Source organism: Trichomycterus rosablanca, chromosome 12 (genome assembly GCF_030014385.1).
Source record: "Trichomycterus rosablanca isolate fTriRos1 chromosome 12, fTriRos1.hap1, whole genome shotgun sequence".
Taxonomy (NCBI): Eukaryota; Metazoa; Chordata; class Actinopteri; order Siluriformes; family Trichomycteridae; genus Trichomycterus; species Trichomycterus rosablanca.
The window spans coordinates 35,488,751-35,511,039 of record NC_085999.1 but is presented as its reverse complement, the minus strand read 5'-3'; the positions used below and the strand labels follow the sequence as shown (position 1 = coordinate 35,511,039).

The window sequence follows — 22,289 nt, the reverse complement described above, 5'->3', positions numbered from 1 at the left end:
TTATTTATGCATTTTCTCCCAATTTAGCGTAGTCAATTTGTCTTCCGCTGCTGGGGATCCCTAATTGCAGTCGAGGTGGGTATAATGCTGCTCACACCTCCTCCGACCCGCGTGCAGCCCTTTTGTGGAACCCTTTTTACCTATGCAGTCTGCACAGGCGCCTCTCTATCTGCTAATCAGGGTCCTTACACAGCGTTTGAAGACCCCACCCACATAGTCCGGTCATCCCGCCCTAGCAGAACCGTGTCTGCTGCAGGCACTGCCAATTATGCCTGCTAGATGGCCAGCCAACCGGTGGCAACACCGAGTTTCGAACCGAGGCCTACTACTTCTGAATCTCGGTGCTGGTGTTCTAGCGAATTTTCCCGCATTTTCTCAAATGTAATCCATGAATCATATGAATCACATAAGCAGCAAATCATTACTAAAAGTGACCACATTAGTTCATTTGAGAAGATCAGATGTCCATTAGTCTGATCCTTTTCACTAAATCAGATGATCAGTCGACTTCAAACGTTTAAGTTCATGCACTGATGGGTCAAAACATTAGGATTACTTGCCTACTATCCTGTCAGAACAATTCTAAACCCACTGAGATATCTGAAGGAGTCTGTGGTATCTGGTGCATGGACATTACCAGCAGGTCCTTTAACTCGAGTGTATCCAGGTGCATCTCTACAATGGCTAAATGATTCAAACATGCCCAGCTTTTTACATGATCTTGGCAGAAATCTGCCTTTTTCTGTTGCTCTGATGTCCAGTTTTGATGCCTGCATCGCCATTGTAGGTGCTATCAACAGTGGACAGGAGTTAGCATGGGCACTTTGACTTGATCAGCCTGTAACTGCACAGCCTGGTACACAGAAGGGTTTGATCCACTGTGTGTTGTGACACCTTCATCTCATGAGATTAAAAATGATCTGCAGTCTGAACCACAGCAGATTTTCTGTTGGTCCGTAAAGGACGCCATAGCCATCATGTCCCCAACTCAGTCATTTGGTCCTTATTAAAAAAAATCTGCTGCATTCAACACGTAAACTATGAGGAACCACCATCAGTCCAACATCTACCATATCACTCACCCTCACATGCACCAGTGCTACCAAATAGGCATTGACATGAACTTTTTTGGGTGGTGGTGCTAATGTTTTGGCTCACCAGTGTATTCATTCATTCATTTATACATTCATTGTCTGTTTTACTAACTCTATCCTTTTTTCATCAGTGTATTTTTGCATTCATTGTTTACCTGTTAGAAATATAAACATACCTAAAAATTCATAATGTAATTTTAGTAATTATATGATTTAAAATAAAAAAAGAAAAGAACAAAACTGAAGCATTTTCACTGGTTTGTTCAGACTTTTGGCTTCTGCTGTACATCTGCAAGGTGTTTATTTTCCTCTTAATGAATATGGGGTTGCATGATGGCGCAGCTGGTTCAGGCAGTCTTGGGTTTAATCCTTGCTTCCAGTCACTATCTGTGAGGCATTTCTCATGTTCTCTCCACATTTTTCCTTTACAAAAGCTGCATTTGCCATTTTTGGTTATGGTGGGTATAGTATTGTTAAAAAAGAGAGGAGTAATGGCATTCAACGTGTGTCTGTGTCTGAGTGTGTCTATGTTTATACATCGAGGGAAAAGACGAGGACAGGTTATTAATGTAAATTTGCATTAGTGGCTATCAATGCTAACAGCCTTACTGTAAACACGGCACATATATTAAAAGGTCCACTTCACTTCGAAAGCACTCCACTTAAAAACACTCTTAATGCAGTGATAGCATAAATCAAAACGGAATTTAAATAGTTTATTCCTTAAACAGAAATGTCATTTACATGGGTTTATTTAGCAGAACCTTCTTCCAAAGTAAAATACAACAGAGCTCTGCAGCTAAGGGCTAAGTGCCTTGCTCAAGGGCCGTAACTAATTGTATATAATTCAAATATGATAATGATTAAAGATTAATAGGCTAAAATAGACTATAAGAAACAGATAAAGCTACAATAGCAACCTTTGTTGTCTGATCATGGTGTCAGCACATTGTATGTGGTACCGCTCTTTGTGAGAATCCTTCTCTGATTGGTGTACAAGCAATAGGGTGTTGAAAATGACTTCATTATGAGAATAGTGTTATCGGGGGAAATGAGTGGGGGAGAAAAATGCAAATAAATATGGATGGAATCAGGCAGTGGGATGATGTGTGCGTTTGTGTTACACACATCTGTAGTGTTGTATCTGAAGGTTTCTACTGCAGCATATTGTAAACATGCATACAGTCTTGTAAAAAAGTATTCACCCCTCACCAGATTTCCTCTATTTTTGCTAACTGGTCACAAACAAACAAACTCTAAATGAATAAAATAACAAAACCTGAGAAATAAACACCACAAAACCAAACCATAAACCTCATCCTGAAGCAAGACTCTAGAATAGAAAAGGGAGGTGATTGCATCACTGGAGAAGAAACACTAAACTCCACACACCAGAAAACACAGGAACAACCTGGGGGAAGAAACCAAAGAGCACCAGCTACTCAATAACAGATCGGGGAACTCCACAACAAAACCTGAGACTGAAAAATGAACATCACAGCTACACAAACAGATTGTTGCTTCCATTCCCATGTACTATAATCCCATAATACATAATCCCATGTACATTTTCAATCTGTTGCCTCCAGGCTTAGTGAGTAATGTTTGATTAGACGCAGGAAATGCTTTAAGGCGAAGTTTCAGTCCAGTCCAACTGTGCCCTTTTTATCTGCCGGGTGGGAACGTTACAGTGAGCTGCTTTAACTGACATGTCTAGCACCAAGTATCACAACCATCATATTTTCATGATATGTGACATCTTTTTCCACAGACATTTACTCTTTCTTACACTGTTCTTGTCCAGATCCTTCTCTGTAGGTTACGTTTTTTTTTTCCAACAGTTTTTCTCAATTGGTAGTTATGTACACACCCTACACTCAACACTTGGTAAAACTGTTTCTCGGTCATTCTCCTCAGATGGTCTGCTGCACCATAGCAAGAGACAGGAAGGAGCAGGTTGAGGTTGCAGGAGCAGGTTGCTTTCTGACATTGGTGCTTGGTCCCTGAACCACTGAAGTTTATGGACAAATGCTAAAAGTCACTGAATGGACAATAATACAATTTCAGACATCTTATAAAGACATTTATGCTACTTGATAAGAATTAAGGGCTGTCAGAAAAGATTATTTCATTCAGGAAAGTATACAAGGGTATAAATAGAAATGCTACGCACATTTGTAGCAAACATTAAACAGTTGTTTTGGGGCATGTAAGATGTTAATTGAAAGGGGAATAGCATGATCTGGAACATAGGGGTTGTGGTGCCATTTGTTATAGTCTTGATAAAAACCACGGTCATAAAACAAGCTGCTGCTGCTGCGGTGCATCACACATCAGTACTGAGGTTTAATAAAGCAGCTGCAGGAGTTTGAAGGCAAGTGTCAATATTCTACATTACATTCTTGGAATCTATCAAATTCTTCAATCAAAAGCCACTTACAAATGTAAGCAAGTAGGAGTTAAAGTCTTGTTTTAGTAAAGTAAACTTACAGTATGTATTTAACAGTACTGATTGATACTGAGTTATACTGTAACTTAAGAATTAGTACAAGCAAACCAAACAGACATGATAACAATACGAGGAACTGACCTGCTTAATAAAAAAAAAAAGATAAAGTTATTTCCTTTTAAACCACTTATAAGAAAAGGCTAAAAAACTGAACCAATAATAACAGTGTGCATTTCAAGCAAAGGAGGAACCCATCATTCTTCCTCTGTTTGTATTTTTACTGATATGGTTACAGTCATAAGTTTAGACAAAACTAATTTTATCAGCATCATGTTGTGGGGGTGCTTTGCTTACCTTACAAAACAGATGGTGATATGAGGAAGGAAACTTTATTCTACCACAGACTGAATTAAAAGATGATGAATTTAATTCTTTACACTTTTTATATCTTGTTATATTGTATTATATTATTTCTTTTGCTAGAAATTATTTTATATATACAGATCTATTTAATTTAATCTGGTTCTAATGCATCGAGTTTATTTAATAATTTTCGACCACACAAGAAGTATGGAGATGTCAAGTGAGTCTGGTTTATCTCAAGGTTTCTTTCTTGTAATACTTAGGGGGTTTTTCCTGCCACTGTCACCCTCGGCTGCTCATCAGGAGGGGTTTTGGTCCTAAAATCTGTGAAGCTGCATTGAGAAAATATCCATTGTACAAAGCGCAATACAAATGAAACTGACTTGACTTTGAGTTCACTTATTTATCTCATATTATAGTAAAATCTATTATTGATACATTATCTTCATGCTTTTTAACATTTGGGCTTTTATATCCCGAAAAAATAATTAATATGCACCGTCTTTAAACGTATACAATCAGCCTTGTACCAGCAGAGGGCAGTAAAGTACCACCAACTCTAAATACATATCCAATATTATTTATATTGTATTAAAATTATTTGTACATTAAAACATCCTTGTTTCTACACACACTGTCTATTTTATCAGCTCCACTTACCATATAGAAGCACTTTGTAGTTCTACAAATACTGACTGTAGTCCATCTGTTGCTCTACATGCTTTGTTAGCCCCCTTTCACCCTGTTCTTCAATGGTCAGGACCCTCACAGGACCACCACAGAGCAGGTATTATTTAGGTGGTGGATCATTCTCAGCACTGCAGTGACACTGACATGGTGGTGGTGTGTTAGTGTGTGTTGTGCTGGTATGAGTGGATAAGACACAGCAGCGCTGCTGGAGACCTCACTGTCACTGCTGGACTGAGAATAGTCCACCAACCAAAAATATCCAGCCAACAGCACCCGTGGGCAGCGTCCTGTGACCACCGATGAAGGTCTAGAAGATGACCGACTCAAACAGCAGTAATAGATGAGCGATCGTCTCTGACTTTACATCTACAAGGTGAAACAACTAGGTAGGAGTGTCTAATAGAGTGGAAAGTGAGTGCTGCTGTGTCTGAAGCAGGCTAAAAAAGAGATGTAGAGAAATACAGATGGACTACAGTCAGTAATTGTAGCACTGCAAAGTGCTTCTATAGGGTAAGTGGAGCTGATAAAATGGACAGTGAGTGTAGAAACAAGGAGATGGTTTTAATGTTATGGCTGATGAGTGTATATATAATTATGTATTATTTTAGATTATTTTGTCATTTAAAGATCCTTCATTTTGAGTGTAAAACTACTACCAGACTGTCATTCGTTTTTACTCACTGCTATATTCTGTTCAGGATCACTGTGTGTCCGGCCCCACCCAATGCAGTAACACACTTTACACAGGGGACCAGGTCACTACCCTGCAACACGCACTCAGACTTAATGGGAACTTACCTAATGCATTGCTTTTGGGAGGTAGGGGAAACCAGAGTACCCTGAAGCAACCACTAGGATGTGGCAAGCCTTCATCACACATCCTGTGTGGCACCCACTCTACCAGCTGTGCCACTGTACCACCTCCACTATATTACTATATTATATTGTGTTGTATGATAGAAAGGGCTGATCAGTGAATTTCAGGGAATGCACTCCATAACCAAAAGCATGTGGACACCTGGCAGTGAGCTTGTTTGACATCCCATTCCAAACCCATAAGCATGGGCATGGAGATAAAATAAACCACCCATCACAAGATTTTGGAGTGTCTCTCTGGGAGTACAGGCACTAATGTTGAATGAGAACGCCCTGCTCGCAATCAATGTTTTAATTCATCCTGAATGCATTCAGTGAGGGTCAATTCAAGCCAGGACACAGTGCCGACCCCTGACGTTCCAAATCACAGTTCTAAGCCCCTAAGTGTGAGCAAGCGAGTACATTTGTGAATAAAAGTGTGATGTCCTGTGATGGACGGGTGGCTTGCCCAGGGTGTTTTCTTGCCTCCCGTCCAGTGTTTACGAGTAGTGCCGTTTGTATGTGTTTTCACGACCCTGACCAGAATAAATGGTTAGTAGAATGTAATAATGTAAAAGATTATTTATATATTTGATATATTTTCTTCCTGTAGCTATAAAATACTGCATGTACTCATTCACTCATTTAGCTAGATCCAATCTACAGTATATAATAATAATATAAAAGACACAGACAGGCCACACTACTCCAAATCACAGTTCTAAGTCTGTATGTGTGAGCAAGCGAGTACATTTGTGAATGAAAGTGTGATGCCCTATGATTGACAGGCGGCCTGCCCAGGGTGTATCCCTGCCATGTGTCCAGTGTTTCCAAGTTTGTGTTATCACGACCCTGACCAGAATAAATGGTTAGTAAAATGTTATAATGTAAAAGTTCATTTATATGTTTGATATATTTTCTTTATGTAGCTGTAAAATACTGCATGTACTCATTCACTTCAGCTGGATACAATCAATATGAGGGCAGCACGGTGGCTCAGTGGGTAGCACTGTTGCCTCACAGCAAGATGGTCCTGGGTTTGATCCCCAGGTGGGGCGGTCCGGGTCCTTTCTGTGTGAAGTTTGCATGTTCTCCCAGTTTCTGTGTGGGTTTCCTTCGGGAGCTCCGGTTTCCTCCCACAGTTCAAAGACATACAAGTGAGGTGAATTGGACTTGTGAACTGATGAATCTTGTGTAACGAGTAACTGCCTGTTCTGTCATGAATGTAACCAAGGTGTGTAAAACATGACGTTATAATCCTAATAAAATAAAAAAAATCAATATGATAATGATATAAAGGATATTTCGTGTTATTAGGTTTTTGTGCAATGAAGCACAGCTTAAATAATAAATAAATGAAAAGTAGTCCTTTAAATGCATGTTTGTTTAAATTGTTTTCATTAATGCATTCTCAATTAATCAATTAATTAATTAAATGTATAATTGTGCTCAATATCCATGTGCACGTAGTGTGTACAGTCTGAGCAATTGTGGGTTAAGGGCCCAGCTCAAGGGCCCAACAGCAGCAACCTGGCAGTGATGGGGATTGAACCAGTGACTTTCTGATTACTAGTCCTGCACCTTAACCGGTAGGCTACAACTGCCCAGAAACTGTGCACTAAGATTAGCAGTTAAAAGTTTGTTCAGTGTAGAGAAATTTGTCCAGGGGTGCCGTGCGTCAGTACAGGAACAGCCACCGCCCCCCATACACACACACACACACACACACACACACACACATAAGGGTGGGGTGGGGTATAAATAGAGCAACAGTAGGTAGCGCACCTGACAGCTCGTGCGGCTCTGCGTCTTAGCGCACGCTGACAGCTACAACTGCGCACAAACACACACACACAAACACATTAAACACACACACGCATTCCCATCATGTTGCCTCTAAATCTGCGGGCATCTTCACGTTCGCGCAGCCCGGTGCGGTTCAACCCGAACTTTGCAGGCGGCCGCGTTACTGGTACCAGTAGCGGTACTGGTTCATGGGCCATGGTGAACTTTCCCGGTGAGGAGAAGGAGACGATGCGCTGTCTGAATGAGCGGCTGAAGGATTACCTGAACCAGGTGAAACTGCTGGAGGAGGCGAACACCACCCTGGAGACGCAAATCAAACAAGTGTTAACCCAGAAACGCTCTGTGGGGGACCGAGACTGGAGCGGGTACCACAAAACCATCAGCATCCTCCGACAACAGGTCAGTACCCTTTATACAGCACTAAAACATTCACAAAAGTGGTAAATATACAGAATACTCATCAAAGTGCAGCTGCTTTAAGAATCACCATCTTCAAGTTGCCACTGTTGGTCCCCTGAGCAGGTCCTTAATGCTCTATTGTTGCATTGGGTTCTGTCACAACTGGATAAAAACATCTGCTAAATGCAGTGAATGCTCCAACTGTATGTCTGTCTATCTATCTATCTATCTATCTATCTATCTATCTATCTATCTATCTATCTATCTATCTATCTATCTATCTATCTATCTATCTTCCCGAACAAAATTGGTATGTTTGGTAAACTGTAATTTGTTAATTCTCTTTTATTAAGGGTGGCACCGTGCCTCGGTGGGTAGCACTGTCGCCTCACAGCAAGAAGGTCCTGGGTTTGATTCCCAGGTGGAGTGGTCTGGGTCCTTTCTGTGTGGAGTTTGCATGTTCTCTCCGTGTCTGCATGGGTTTCCTCCCACAGTCCAAACACATGCAAGTGAAGTGAGGTGAACTGGAGATACAAAATTGTCCATGACTGTGTTTGATATTAAACTTGTGAACTGATGAATCTTGTGTAATGAGTAACTACCATTTTTGTCATGAATGTAACCAAGGTGTGTAAAACATGACATTAAAATCCTAATAAATAAATAATATTTTATTACATTGCATTTATATATGTAAATATAACCACATTTAGAAATTGATGCCTGCAACACAGGTGTCATGAGTCATAAAAGGAGGATTCACCAAAGGCTCAATTTTTACAAGCACAGGTAGGGTGTGGCTCACAGCTTTGTGCCAAACTTCATATGATAATAATTGTCAATTAGTTTACAATAAACATTTCTTTACGCAAAAATGCAAATAATTTGGGTCTTTAATGATCTACTGTACATAAAATTGTAAAAAGATTTTAGTATCTACAGATCTACATCGTGGTCCTTGTAGGGTAAAGACCTGTGAGATTTATGAGCTCTGAGATAGCATTGCATGAGAAATCTAGCCACATGTGCTGTACTTTTAACACAGAACGTACTTTTAACACAGAAATGAAATCAAGAAATGGCACCTGAAACTTTATTAATCAATTCTATGCAGAAACATGCTAAGAGCTTTGGGTCCAACCTCATCTCAGATGACTTATAAAAAAGAGGAAACATGCTGTGGTCAGATTAGTCTTTGTGCCAAAGACTATCAAAACTGTTATCAGCGATGATATGGGGGTCCTCACAAGATGGGTAGCCTGTATATGCTTCAAAGTACCACTGACACTGAGGCGTATATTGGGATTTTAGAGAAACAAATGCTGCCATCTTTCTTTAGTGCTACAACACTGTGACATTATAGTCACAGAGTGTGTGTGCTTGACTGACTTGTCTGCAGTCCAGATCTGTCTACTATTAAAAATCTATGTCACATCATAAAAATGAGAACCAGATAACAGCAACCACAGACTGGTGAGCAGCTGAAGACTCTTATTAAGCAAGAATGGAGAAAAAAACTTGCAAAACTGCAACAGTTCACAAACCATTAAAAAGCCTCATTAATGGGAAAGCTGATGGAACATAAATACTAAATACGCCTAGATAGCTAGCTAAATAGATAGCTAAATACGCCTCTGTCCCAACTCTTCTTGAGTGTGTTGCTGGAATTAAATTCTGAATGTGTTTATATTTACAAAATACAATAAAGTTGTTCAGTGAAAACATTGGAAATCAGTAAATAAAAATTCGGGAGGGTAAAAAAAATCACAGATTCTTCATTTTTATCGGCTTTACAAAATGCCCCAACTCTTCTAGAAATTACGTTTATATATACAATAAATGTTATGGTTTTTAACTTTGTGGTAACAGTTTGAGAGAGGAGATCATTACTGGTTTCAATATGACTGTGCTCCAGTAAACAAAAACCTGGCTTGGCGTGTTTGGTATGGAACGTGTTTGGTTAGGTGACCTGCACAGAGCACTGATATTAAACCCATTGAATAACTTTTGAAACAAGTACCTGCCAGGCTCTCATGTTTAACATCAGAGGATGATTTTGGAAAATTGAAGGCTGTAAGAGCCAGAGGGTGGGAAAAGTGAGGTATGTTGGTACAAAGAGATGGTTAGAAGGTGAACAGAAGGTGGACAGAAGGATAGGCAGGTAGGAAAATGAATGGGTTTGTAGGTTGCTAGGTAGGCAGACAGAAACATAAACTGATATGTATGTAAATTAAGGGTTTGGTAAGCTGATGGACAGAAAATAGGTAGGTAATTTAGTAAGTAGGTTGGTGGACAAATAGGTAATTGGATATTTAGTTAAATAAATAGGTAGGTAGGTGTGAAGTTGGGTAATGAATGGTAAGTAAGTAGAAGAATATTCTGGTATGTAGGTAGATAATTGTGTTAGTTTAAAGGACAAATGGGTAGGTAGATGGTAGGTAGAAAAGTGGGTATGTGAAACGATGGGTTAATAGGTATGTAGGTAGATTAAAAGCTAGGCTGCTTGTTGAAAGTGTTGGTAGGTTGGTGGATATAGGTAGTTAGTTAGATAAGTAGGTACAAAATATCTGTTAATAGGCTGGTTATTAGGCAAATTAAGTGAATGGATTGGTAGGTTAGTATGTTAATATGTAGATGAATATAATCTCCAGTTTAGTTAGTATTATTGTTTTTATTTCATTTTTATTTCACTGTGTTGAATGTATGAGTGGTGTTTTAGTTTCCAGGTCTTTCTGGTTAGAGCCTGAAGAACCTTACAAACCTGCTATGCTAATTTCTCCATCATTCTTTACAAAACAAAAAACATAAAACTACAAAAGTATCTGCTTCAGGGCTGTAGATTAAACGTAGAGTTTGTGCCGAGCAGATTACTGGAACTAGAATTATAGGTGAGCTGAGCCACTCCTAAGGACAAATCTCATGCAAATGTGTGAGGAAGAGCTGAAGCTCTGCTTTACATAACACTTTAAATAAATGAACCAGACGCACAGAAATTAAGTGCAGATTATACCAACCTGAGGATATTTCCGATAGAGCTAAAATGTTCAAAGTCATGCCATGCTTTTTTTCTGACATGCTTTTTTTTCTGATTTGAATTTATTACTCTAAGTTTTATCAGTGAGATGAAATGCAGTTTGGTTTTAGGGACCAAACAAGTTCAGTTCAATTTAATTCTTACAGCTTTTAAACAACAGAAACCAGAGTTACTTTGCATTTAATTACTGAACTGTTTATTATTTTTTGTTTTAGCCTGGTTTTGTCATGTTCTTATAGTTTGTTTTTAACCTAAATTCAAAGTCAATCCAATTGTTTTACATATTTTAGTTTCAGTTTTGTTTTTTGAAAGGTCAGCTCCCTCTCGTCATCCATTTCCATTTCTCACACTGAACTAGAAATCAGTTCATACAAAATCTGACAGAAAAACAAAAACAGACATGAATGAATATCTGCTGTTTCATTTTAGTTTTAGTGTTAGTTCAGTATTTCTAAATTCTGATTTATTTTAGTGTGTGATTTGGAACATAGCCATTCTTACAAAGCAGCTTTCCACATTCATACGTCTTTTTTAACCGCTTATGCAATTATGGTCACGGGGGAGGAGGGGGGTATTGCTGGAGCCGATTCCAGCTTTTCAACGGGTGTAAGCACACAGTAACACCCTGGACGGGGCGCCAGTCCATCGCAGGGCAGACACACATACACACACCCATTCACCAATAGGGCAATTCAGTGTCTCCAATTAACCTGACTGCATGTATTTGGACCGTGGGAGGAAACCGGAGCTCCCGGAGGAAACCCACGCAGACACGGGGAGAACATGCAAACTAAGATAAACAATAGTTTTATTTTAAATAAGAGCCAGGGTTCTAATGCCAGCAGTGCCGGTTGGGTGGGGGTTGTGATTATTAAGTTGCTCGTTCATATTAAACACAATAATATAATAACAATAATTAGGTTTAGGGCAACTAATTTCTCGTGTTGTTACTGTAAATTAGAAAGCTCTGGGAGCAACAACAGCTCAACTGTAGGCCACACAAGCTCACTGAATAACACCTACTGTGGAAATCAGCTGTCCTTTATTATTATTGTGTTTCCTCTAAATACCCCAGTTTCTTTTTACCTCCTGAAAACATGCCAGTAGGTGCAATAACAACTCTTAATACATGTGAAATGAAGTATTGAATAAATTAATTTGAATAAATGAATACATTTTACAAGCTGTTTTATAATGTTGCATTTACTTACGCAAACCCACAGGCAATTTAGAGCAGCCGGTCCACCCTCTGCATATTGTGGGAAACCTGAATACCCCGAGAAAACCCATGTGGACACAGAGAAAATGTGAAACTGAATACAGCACCTATTCTGCCAGCTGTGCAAAATATAATAATTAAATCTGTGATAAAATAAAAACCCCAGTTAAAAACGATTGAGCCCGAATGAGACGGGTCGCCACTCTTGACTGAAAACACCTGGAGGGTGGTACATGTTCTGTTTACAGTTCACCCGAAGCGAATTCCCATCAAAAAGAGCCGCATACATTAAATATCATTTCCATAACTGTAAATGTAACAGAAAGAAAATACATGTTCTTGGCACACAAGCCCCAAGTTACAGAACGGCAGATAAAAAACATACAGATAAAAAGGTAACAACTTAGGCGTGGCTATAAATATTTCAATAAACCTGCAAAAAAAGTTGTTTGATTTATTAATAACTTATACCATGACCTATCATTTGTATGTGGACAAATTTTCATTTTCATTTTCATCAATCACTTTACTGCTGTGCCACCTGAGTGTTCAACACTGATTATATTTATTAATTTAATTATTTTATTCCACCCACTGCTAGAAGCTGCATAAATCGAGCATATTTCCATCCATATTTTTATAGATAAACATCGGCAGTAGAATGAAATGCACAGAAGAACCGAGATGCCACATGCATACAGACATGTATAATGCTACCGACCATTTTTTACACCAATCAGCAAGCGATTTTTACCCAGACAGGTGATGAGGTTCTCTGTGTTCCTCCACCACTCAACCAGACAGTAAGACTTTTTGTTGCAGTAGCATGGAGGTGACCATTTGACCAGTCTGTAAAGCATCTGGCCAGGCTGGTGGCACTGCTTTATTTGTATTACTATAGCATTCCTGCCAGGTTAATCCATGTTCTCTTTTTCTTCTAATGTTTGTTATTTACAACCTTTGTGTAAAATCTAGACACTGTTGTGGCAAAACCGAGAAGGTGTGGCAAAAGTTTCTAAGACAGCCAGACACCAGACAGTCTGGTGCCAACAACCACAGTCAAAGTCACTCACATGACAGTTCGTCTCCATGTAACAAGGCTGTGGCCATCAATGAAACAAATCTTGGGGTTTGATTTGATCTGCCATATCAACAACTGATGGATCTTAACATCAGTTAGTAAATAGAATTTACAGGTAAACACAGGTAGTAAATAGAATTTGTTTATTCATAATTATTACATTACTATGTTGGGGGGCATTTTGAGCATATCTGAATATTGGGGGTTATAAATACTGTGATTATGGCCTTGCCATGTCTGTGTATGCTGTATAACTTACTGCATTGTCATGTCTTACATGACTGGATAATTGGAAACCACGGGAAACCGGACCCATGTGCAAAGATACAGGTGTTGCTATTAAAGTGGCTGATGATATAGTATGACTAGTTTGGTATTGACATGGTGGAAATGTATTTTACTTTGACTTTGCAGGCTCAAGCTATGACGATGGAGAACGCCCAGATCATGCTACAGATTGATAACGCCAGACTGGCTGCCGAAGACTTCAAAGTCAAGTATGGATATTAAAATATTCCTACACTGACTCGTATGTTTCCTGTGCTGTAAAAAACATTTCATTTCATTTTCATGTTTTACTACCGCTTTATCCTGGTCAGGGACCAGTTTCCCTGGAATTACCAGGCACATTGCAGTAACACACCCCGCAAAGGACACCAATGACTGTTGCACCACCTGAATGCTTGAACTAAACTATTAATAAGCAAAACTGAAAATTTTTGGACAGAGTTTTTATGATCTGAATTAACAGGGAAATCTTGGCATTTCAAATTTTAAATGGGGGTTTTTTTCCTCCCAATTTAGCTCACTCAATTTTGTCTTCCGCCTCTTCCGACACGTGCACAGCCCTCCTCTTCTCGTCCCTGCATTCTGCACAGGTGTCTCTTCTGCCAATCAGGGTCCTTACACAGAGTATGAAGACCCACACATAGTCCGGCCCCCACCCTGCACATACGGTGGTGGCCATTTAGTATCTGCTGCAGGCACTGTCAATTATGCCCACCAGATGGCGCTCAGCCGACCGGTGGCAACACCGAGTTTCAAACCAAGGAGTTTAGAAACTCTGTGCTGGTGTGCTAGTGGAATATCTCGCTGCGCCACCTGGGCGCCCATTAAATTGTGTTTAATGGGGTTGAGTTGAGTTTGGAGTGTTTAGTTTTGTGTGGGTTTAATAATATCTGTGGCGCAGGTGTAGGTGTTGCTCCTTCAGACAGAGAATAACTCCTTTGTACTGAAAGTGGCTTGTAAGAGGAGGACTGGTGCAGACAGAGTGATTTATTCTAAACCGAGATGTCCAAATCCACCCGTGAAGGGCTGTAATTAAATCAGCATACCATGTTGAGCAAACACAGCACTGTGTACACATGGATTACTGACGAACTAAAGCATAAACCTGTGTGTGTGTGTGTGTGTGTGTGTCCTGTGTGTGTGTGTCCTGTGTGTGTGAGCAGGTTGGAGTCAGAATCTGCTATACGTCAGGTGGTTGAACTGGACATCGCAAGTCTCCGGAAGGTGATAGACGACACACATTTGAGCCGCATGCATCTGGAGAGTCAGATTGAATCTCTCAGAGAGGAGCTCATCTACCTAAGCAAAGCTCATGAAGAGGTACGAGCAGGAATCACACTGACGAAATCTTTGTACAACATATATTAAAGGTGAAATATGTAGCTTTAAACCAAAACCGAACATTTAAAGGATATTTCTATTTTAAAACAAACATCTCATTTTTAACCACTGCTTTATCCGAGCCAGGTTACGGTGGGTCCGGTTTATACCCGAAATATAGCACAGCTGGGGATTCGAACCCTTGATCCCAGTACTAGTGGGCTAGTGTAATGTAACTGTACCCACGTACACACAAATCATAGCTGCACAGTGGTTATAAAAATAACACCAGGAGGTCGTGCATCAACTACAATGTCACATTTCTACAGGAAATTATGAACAGTAAGAGCAGGTACTATTTAAAGCACATCAACGACCCTGCTTCAATTCTACTGTTAAATCAGGTAGAAAACCCACATACACAAATGCTAGCTGTGCAGTGGCACAAGAAGCATTAAAGTCATTAAAGATGCTGTAAGAGTTATAAACAATACAAGAAGGACATCAACAATTTTTCTAAAACACGGTCATCCACTAAGAAATCAGGCAGAGAAACATATGCAACAGTATCCACGTACACAAATCATAGCTGCGCAGTGGTTATAAAATAACACCAGGAGGTCATGCATAAACCATAATGCCACGTTTCTACAGGACAGTCATTAAAGGTGCTGTAAGAATTATGAACAGTAAGAGCAGGTACTACTTAAAAAATCAACAACTACTGTTAAATCAGGTAGAACACCCACATACATAAATGCTAGCTGTGCAGTGGCACATGGAGCACAGCACCATGTTTCTACAGGACAGTCATTAAAGGTGCTGCAGGAGTTATAAATAGTAAGAGAAGGTACCACTTAAAGCACATCAACAGCTATTCTAAAACACACTCATTAAAGGTTCAGCTGTCTAACATACAGTATATAGTAAAAATATATATGAACATCCCACCTAATCACTCACCTCAAGTGTTTGAGCCTCACCTACTACATACAGACAGATTTCATTTCATTTTATTTTTATGAGCCACTTTATCCTCATCAGAGTTGCAGCAGGTCCTGTTCCACCAGGAAACAGTGGACACAAGTAAGGAAAACCCTGGACAGAGTGCCAATCCATCACAGCTACCCTCCCCTTCCCAGACCAGCCAGCTGATAGCACAGTGGTGGTCTAGCGCAATAGACAGTTGCACCATGAGCGCCCACAGACTTTAAGAAAGGCCATAAACACTTCAAGTACAGCCTATAAAGACATGGTTTTATGAGTTTAGTTTGGAGGATCTCCAGTGGCCTGCACAGAGCTCTGACCCATTTAACACCTAGCCAGGCTTTCTCATCCAACATAAGATTAAATAATCTATTGACTAAATGGGCACAATAGCCCATATGCACACTCCAAAATGTTGTAGAAAGCCTTCATAAAATAGTGGAGGTGGTTATGGATACGTGGATGATGGGCAACTTTGTATTACTAAAGATTTTTGGCACTGAATGGCCAGCAAGCTCATGGTCACATGTCTTTATACTTTTGGCATGTTAAAATGTACTTTTAGCCCTCAAGACAACAACTGGATCATTTGAATGAAATTGTAATATTTACAAGTTTATTTTACTTGTCGTTATTTGACATCAGCCGTAGGAGACCTGTGGAACAAGAACACGTTTCCAGCCAAAGGAAACAACACACTGATGGAAATTAAAATGTATTTACTACAGCATTGAACCATCCTGGAGTCCTGGAGACCTGGGTTTGATCCTAATTTCTTTTCTGTCTATGAAAAGACTGACTCCAGTTTCCACACATCACTCAAGTCATGTGAATCCAATATAGGGCTTTCGCTGCCCTTTATTCACTGCATAGCAGAGTAGCTTGATGGTCAGTGAGAAAAGTACTAAAATATTTACATGCATGTGAACACAACCGTTTTATTTTGTTTAGGACGTGGCTGAGCTGAAAGCACAGATCCAAAACTCCAGCGTGAATGTGCAGATGGAGGCGAATATGGGTGTAGACCTCACTGAGACCATCGATACAATCCGGCAGCAGTACGAGAGAGCGGTCCAGAAGAACCGGGAGGACACCGAGGACTGGTACAAAGCCAAGGTCAGAGAGGTCTTTTAAAACGTATGTCCAAAAATATGTGGACACCCCTAGGTGTTGTGGCCATGCATGTAAATCAGATTATTAATTTTTACCACCACGTTATCCTAGTCAGGGTGGCGGTGGGTCTGGTTCCCAATGGGAATACTGAGTACAAGACAGGAACACACCCCAAACAGGATGCCAATCCGTATGTGTGTGTAGGCACCTGGCCAGCAAATAGCAAATGCTGAGACTCAAACCCAGATCTTAGCAGTAGTGGGTTAATATAGTGGACAGATGTGCCACCCTAAATTAAATTATTTTGTATAATAAAAACATACTTCCAACTTTTTAACAACAGTTTAGGGAAGGCCCTTTCATCTTCCAACATGACTATGCCCTGAAGACATGATTTGTTTGGTGATAAAGTTTGGAGCTCCAGTTGGGATGAATTAGAACAAAGATTGTGAGCCAGATCTTCTTGTCCAACATCAGAGCCCAACCTTTAAAATGCATTTTTGACTAAATGGGTACAAATTGACACAGACATGTAGTGTATGCAGTAATAATGACTTACATCACCTGATTGTAAAACCAGTCCCATCCAAAAAGGACCTAAACCATCATAATGTAAAAATAGCCTCCAATTATATGGCATTTTCTTACAGTTGTTTGGTGTCCTTTTCCTTTGCTGTACAGTTTGATAGCATCTCAGCGGAGGTGAGTAGGAGCAGTGATGAACTAGAGCAGGGGAAGACCGAGCTGAACGAGATGCACAGACAGAAACAAGGAATGGAGATCGACCTGCAGACCCTGCACAGCATGGTACAATAAACACACACCTAACACACACCACATCACACTGGGTTACAGGGGTGTCCAAACTTTTTTACAACAGGCCAGTTACTCTAAGCAAATCAGTATTCAGGTTTTATTAATCAAAATCATAAAGACACTTAAAAGCTGTAGAACTGTATTGGGGGGTAGGGGGGGGGGGTGTATTAGTGTGGTGCCCAATGTGATATCCTTTCATGTGGCCAAAAATCACTGTTGTAACAGTATAGTTCTAAAGTAGATCCAGTCAAAAGAGTGGTTAGGCATGCTCGAGTGGCACAGCGGTCTAATAAGCTAGCTTATCACCAAAACCCGACACTCGAGGTCCAGTCTAGGTGGTGCCAAAAGCAGGTTCACTACCCTTCCGCTGCAAAAGTGACTTGGTCTGGTCAAGGCACTGACACAAGTGGCGGAAGTGTAATGAGGGAGTGGTGATGGCTTCACGTGTGTCTGAGGAGGTATGTAATAGTCTGCTGCCTTCATTAGCCAGCGTAGGCATCATGTGGTAAGCAGGGGTCACTAGAGTGCACATGACATGGAAATTGAACACATGTATATTATGGGCAAAAAGGGGGGGGGGGGGGGACCTTCCCCCTCCCATAAATAGCATAATTTAACAACCATGTAGTATTGTTTTGCTAAACTTGAACAATAATGATGAAACACTTGTTCCAGACCCTCTCTCTAGAGGACACACTGCAGGAGACAGCTGGACGTTACGCCCTCGATATGAACAGTTACAATGTAGTTCTCCAGCGGCTGGAAGCGGAACTTGGTGATGTCCATGTCCATGTGGCCAGACAGAGAGCGGAGTACCAGGCTCTGCTTAACATCAAGTGTAAACTGGAGGAAGAGATTGCCACCTATCGCCGACTCCTGGAAGGCATAGGAATGGCTAATTTCGATATTACAGATGCTGGATTTCGTCAAAATGAAGATCTCAAGGGATTCGGAGCACAAGATCCACCAGGTCTACCAAGTAATGCTGAGGCGATGGATGACAACAGTTTGGCTGGTGTAGACGAAAGGTAATTGATCACTTCACTTAAGAGGGGTGTAGTGAGGCATTTATTCATTTATTAATTTTCACTAATCAGTTTATTATATTCAGGGTTCAAGGTGGGTCTGGAGTACCAATCCACACACACACAGCTGTTCATTCACTCACATCTAGATGCTATTTAGTGCAGCCAATCTCAATTCTGCATGTTGTGAAGATGAAGTATCAAAATGAAACTCGGATCATACCCAAATGTATGTGGCCCTGTTTCTGTGCAGCACCCACTTATCAGCTTTGCCATGTGAGCTGATGTAATGACATATTCGCATAATGATATACCGTGACAAGGATATCCGACTCAGTACTCAGTACAGATCATTACAGAACCTTCACAGACAAATGTCATTTCCACGTGTGTCCATTTATTAAATAATTCTACAGGAAGCCAAAAGTTGACTGGACTTGTTTTGAAAGTATGTATGAAGCTAAAGCAGCTGTCACAACTTGAGTTTTCCTTGATTATTAACGTGGTCCTGGTGTGATGTAATTTGGGAAGAAACGCTAGCCCACTACTGTAGAGCCCTGGGTTCCAGTCTCTGCTGTACCATCTTCTGGTTGGGTGCTTTGCAAACTAGTGATTGTGTTAAGGAAAGGAAGGCCTGTTAGGGAGCAGCAGAGGAATACAGCAAGCAAAGCATGGTCCTCAGTGATCGTTAAAGCTCTCTGTAGGAATCGGCTGTAGCCAGTGTGACATTAGATCCCTCTTACAAGGGCATAGCAGCACAAATGCTATTACCTGGAAAAATGTCCTTTTTACCTCATGTTCCCCTCTTTTCCCAGCTACACACAGCTCCAAACTCTATTTCACCTATTAAATCCTATTTTATTGGGGTGTAACATTGCCACCATTACAGCAGTTAATACGTAATAACATACAACAGCTTAAGCACCCACTGGTAGTGTCTCTGTACCAGATACCACAGAACTTCTTCAGATGTCTTGTGGAGGCCATGCCTTGGCAGGCCAGAGCTGTTTTAACAGCATATTTGCCAAGTGGTCCTAATGTTACATCTCATTGGTGTATAAACCTTTATACCATTTGGCTCGGATGTAAACAGTGTCCTAATACATACCCAAAGTCTGTCATTAGCTTCTTAAAATTGTTCCTTTGTTTTATTTCTTCTCAGTGTGGAGTTCTCATTGGACCAGGCTCTGTATGCCAGTAAGTACCTTCTCTTGTTTACTGCCTCACTATCGCTTGAATCATTTTGTCATGTTGGCACTCTGCCTGGCACTCATTTGAATTTAAAGTGATCAAATCACTTGGCATCCGCCTTTCAAGACCTTAAATCTTGCACTATTCAAACCTGCAAGTCAGATTATTAATCCTGTCACTTCTACACCCATTATTGCTGATTAAGAATGAGTTACCAAAAGAGAACATCCGCCCATTAGCTTGTTGGACATCCTATTAAAAAAAGGGGACATTAATATAGAGTTGCCCCCCTACTAGCATCTATAACAGCCTCAGTAAAATGGGTGTGGTCAAAACAGCCCTGTTAATTTGGGTCCATAAAAAGCACCAGCTTTAGTTAATCATAATTGTGGATGAGAAATTAGGAAAAGGGTTTTTTTTTTTTTGGTTAAAGAGTTTTTTGCAAAGGCTGCAATGATGTGCGAGGTGTATGTAAACGTCTGGTTTAAACTTCCTTTGCCATAAGCCCTAGTTAATAACCTTTTTAAAAATGTAACTTTGATCTCCTGGCCCGCAGACCGATACAGTTACTGCCCAAGTCAAATCTATGGTTTCCTCTTGCTTGATTGACAAAAAACCAATGTCTGCATTCAGTTGTGCCATGTCTAAATCCCTGTACTGATCTCTGCTTGAACTCCTGCAGAACCCCCTTGCCCGACTTCTGACTCAAGTTTGATGAATGAGATGGTAGAGGAGGAGATGAATGCTACCAACTCCGCCATGAACCTACAGCACAACCACGAAGTAACAGGATCACACGAAAAGGAGTGTCCAGTGATCATGGGGGTTGTGCCTCCTGAAATGATCCCTTTGGTGTGCCCACTGTTTAAAGAGTACAGGGCGAAGGTACATGAGGATGTAAACAGCATTGTGGAAGACAGTGGCATAGCTAAGGATGAGGTCATGGGAAGTAATGGGGTAGACAAGGAGGAGGTACAAAGCATTGTGGTTGGTGAAGTGTTAGGGCAGGAAAGGTTTGGCATGGAGGTACAGCAGGAAGGAAACACCATTGTGGAGTGCAGGGAAGTGGCAGAGGAGCTGAACATGGAGAGCAAGGAGGTAGAAGAGGCGGAAAAAAGCATTGTTGTTTGTGCAGGGTTAAAGCAGGAAACGTTTGTCATGGAGGTACAGCAGGAAGAAGACACCCCTGTGGAGTGCAAGGGTGCAGCTGAGGAGCTGATCATAGAAAGTGAGACAGTAGGAGAGGAGGAGGCAAAAAGTGTTGTGGTTTGTGCAGCGTTAAAGCAGGAGATAACCCCCCCTATGATTTGCTTGGAATTCCAGCAGGAGATAAACACATTTGTTGAGTTCAAGGGTGCATGCGAGGAAGAGATGAAAAGCATTGTAGAGTGCGAGGAGGGAGCTGAGAGGGAGGGAGACGGCACTGTGGATGGCATGGAGCTAAAGCAGGAGATCACCCCTCCTGTTGAGTACAAGGGGGCAGCCGAGGAACAGATAAACAACATTGGGGTTAGCATAAAGATACAGGAGGAGGTTCATATCCAAGAGGAGGCAGGAGCACACGGGACAAAAGACGGCAAACTTACTGAAGTGAATGGAGGGGCAGTAGAAGAGGTGGTAAAAACAAAGGGTATGGGGGAAGCTGAGGAGATCTGCGTGGTGGAGGGCAAGGCAGCAGGACAAGAGGAGATCCAAAGCATTGCAGAGTGGATGGGGGCAGATTTTAAGAATGAAGAGGAGCAGAACCAGTAATTTTGTCACTGCTGAGTTTCACAGTGTCCTACCTTGGTGTTGAATTACTGCCTCAGGGCAAATGTCTTAGCAAACGCTTCTCTCTATTTTTCTTTCTAAAAAATGCATGTCTGCTCCTTTTTAACAATAAATGATTTGTTAACTGACCTCTGACCCAGTGTTTGGCATGTCTTGTATGCTCAAGGTTTTCCATATTTGTTTTCCAAGTTGCCCTTGACATACTCGGGGTACAATAGACTTTACAGTTTAGTGTCTAGGGCACTAGTGGTTGTGTACAGCAAAAAATTGGGGACTTTGGACTAAAAAAACCTAAATATATCTTCAGACTCAAGGATAGACTATTTCTCATCTACATTCTTTACATCTACAAGGTGGACCGACTAGGTAGGAGTGTCTAATAGAGTGGACAGTGAGTGGACAGTGAGTGGACACGGTATTTAAAAACTCCAGCAGCGCTGCTGTGTCTGATACACTCATACCTGTACAACACACACTAACACACCACCACCATGTCAGTGTCACTGCAGGGCTGAGAATAATCCTCCACCTAAATAATACCTGCTCTGTGGGGGTATGTAGAGAAACATATGGACTACAGTCAGTGATTGTAGAACTACAAAGTGCTTCTATATGGTAAGTGGAGCTGATAAAATGAGTGTAGAAACAAGGAGGTGGTTTTAATGTTATGGCTGATCGGTGTATAATCGTATCACTTTTTCTGATAAAGGAATGTTGAGTTTAAACAGCATCCCAGCTCAGTCAATCACTTTTGGTCTTTTGACTCCACTGCCATGTATCTTCAGGTTC

At 40.8% G+C, this 22,289-nt stretch overlaps 1 protein-coding gene across 1 annotated transcript; it reads left to right on the top strand.

The window, feature by feature from the left end:
* The first annotated feature begins 7,338 nt into the window (after positions 1 to 7,338).
* On the top strand, positions 7,339 to 21,482 carry LOC134324052 (neurofilament medium polypeptide-like). The gene is made up of 8 exons (XM_063005703.1): positions 7,339 to 7,656; positions 13,405 to 13,487; positions 14,442 to 14,598; positions 16,537 to 16,701; positions 17,380 to 17,505; positions 18,190 to 18,542; positions 19,702 to 19,736; positions 20,413 to 21,482. Exons 1-8 carry the CDS (start codon positions 7,339 to 7,341, stop codon positions 21,480 to 21,482), a joined length of 2,307 nt encoding a protein of 768 aa, XP_062861773.1.
* The last annotated feature ends 807 nt before the right edge of the window (positions 21,483 to 22,289 follow it).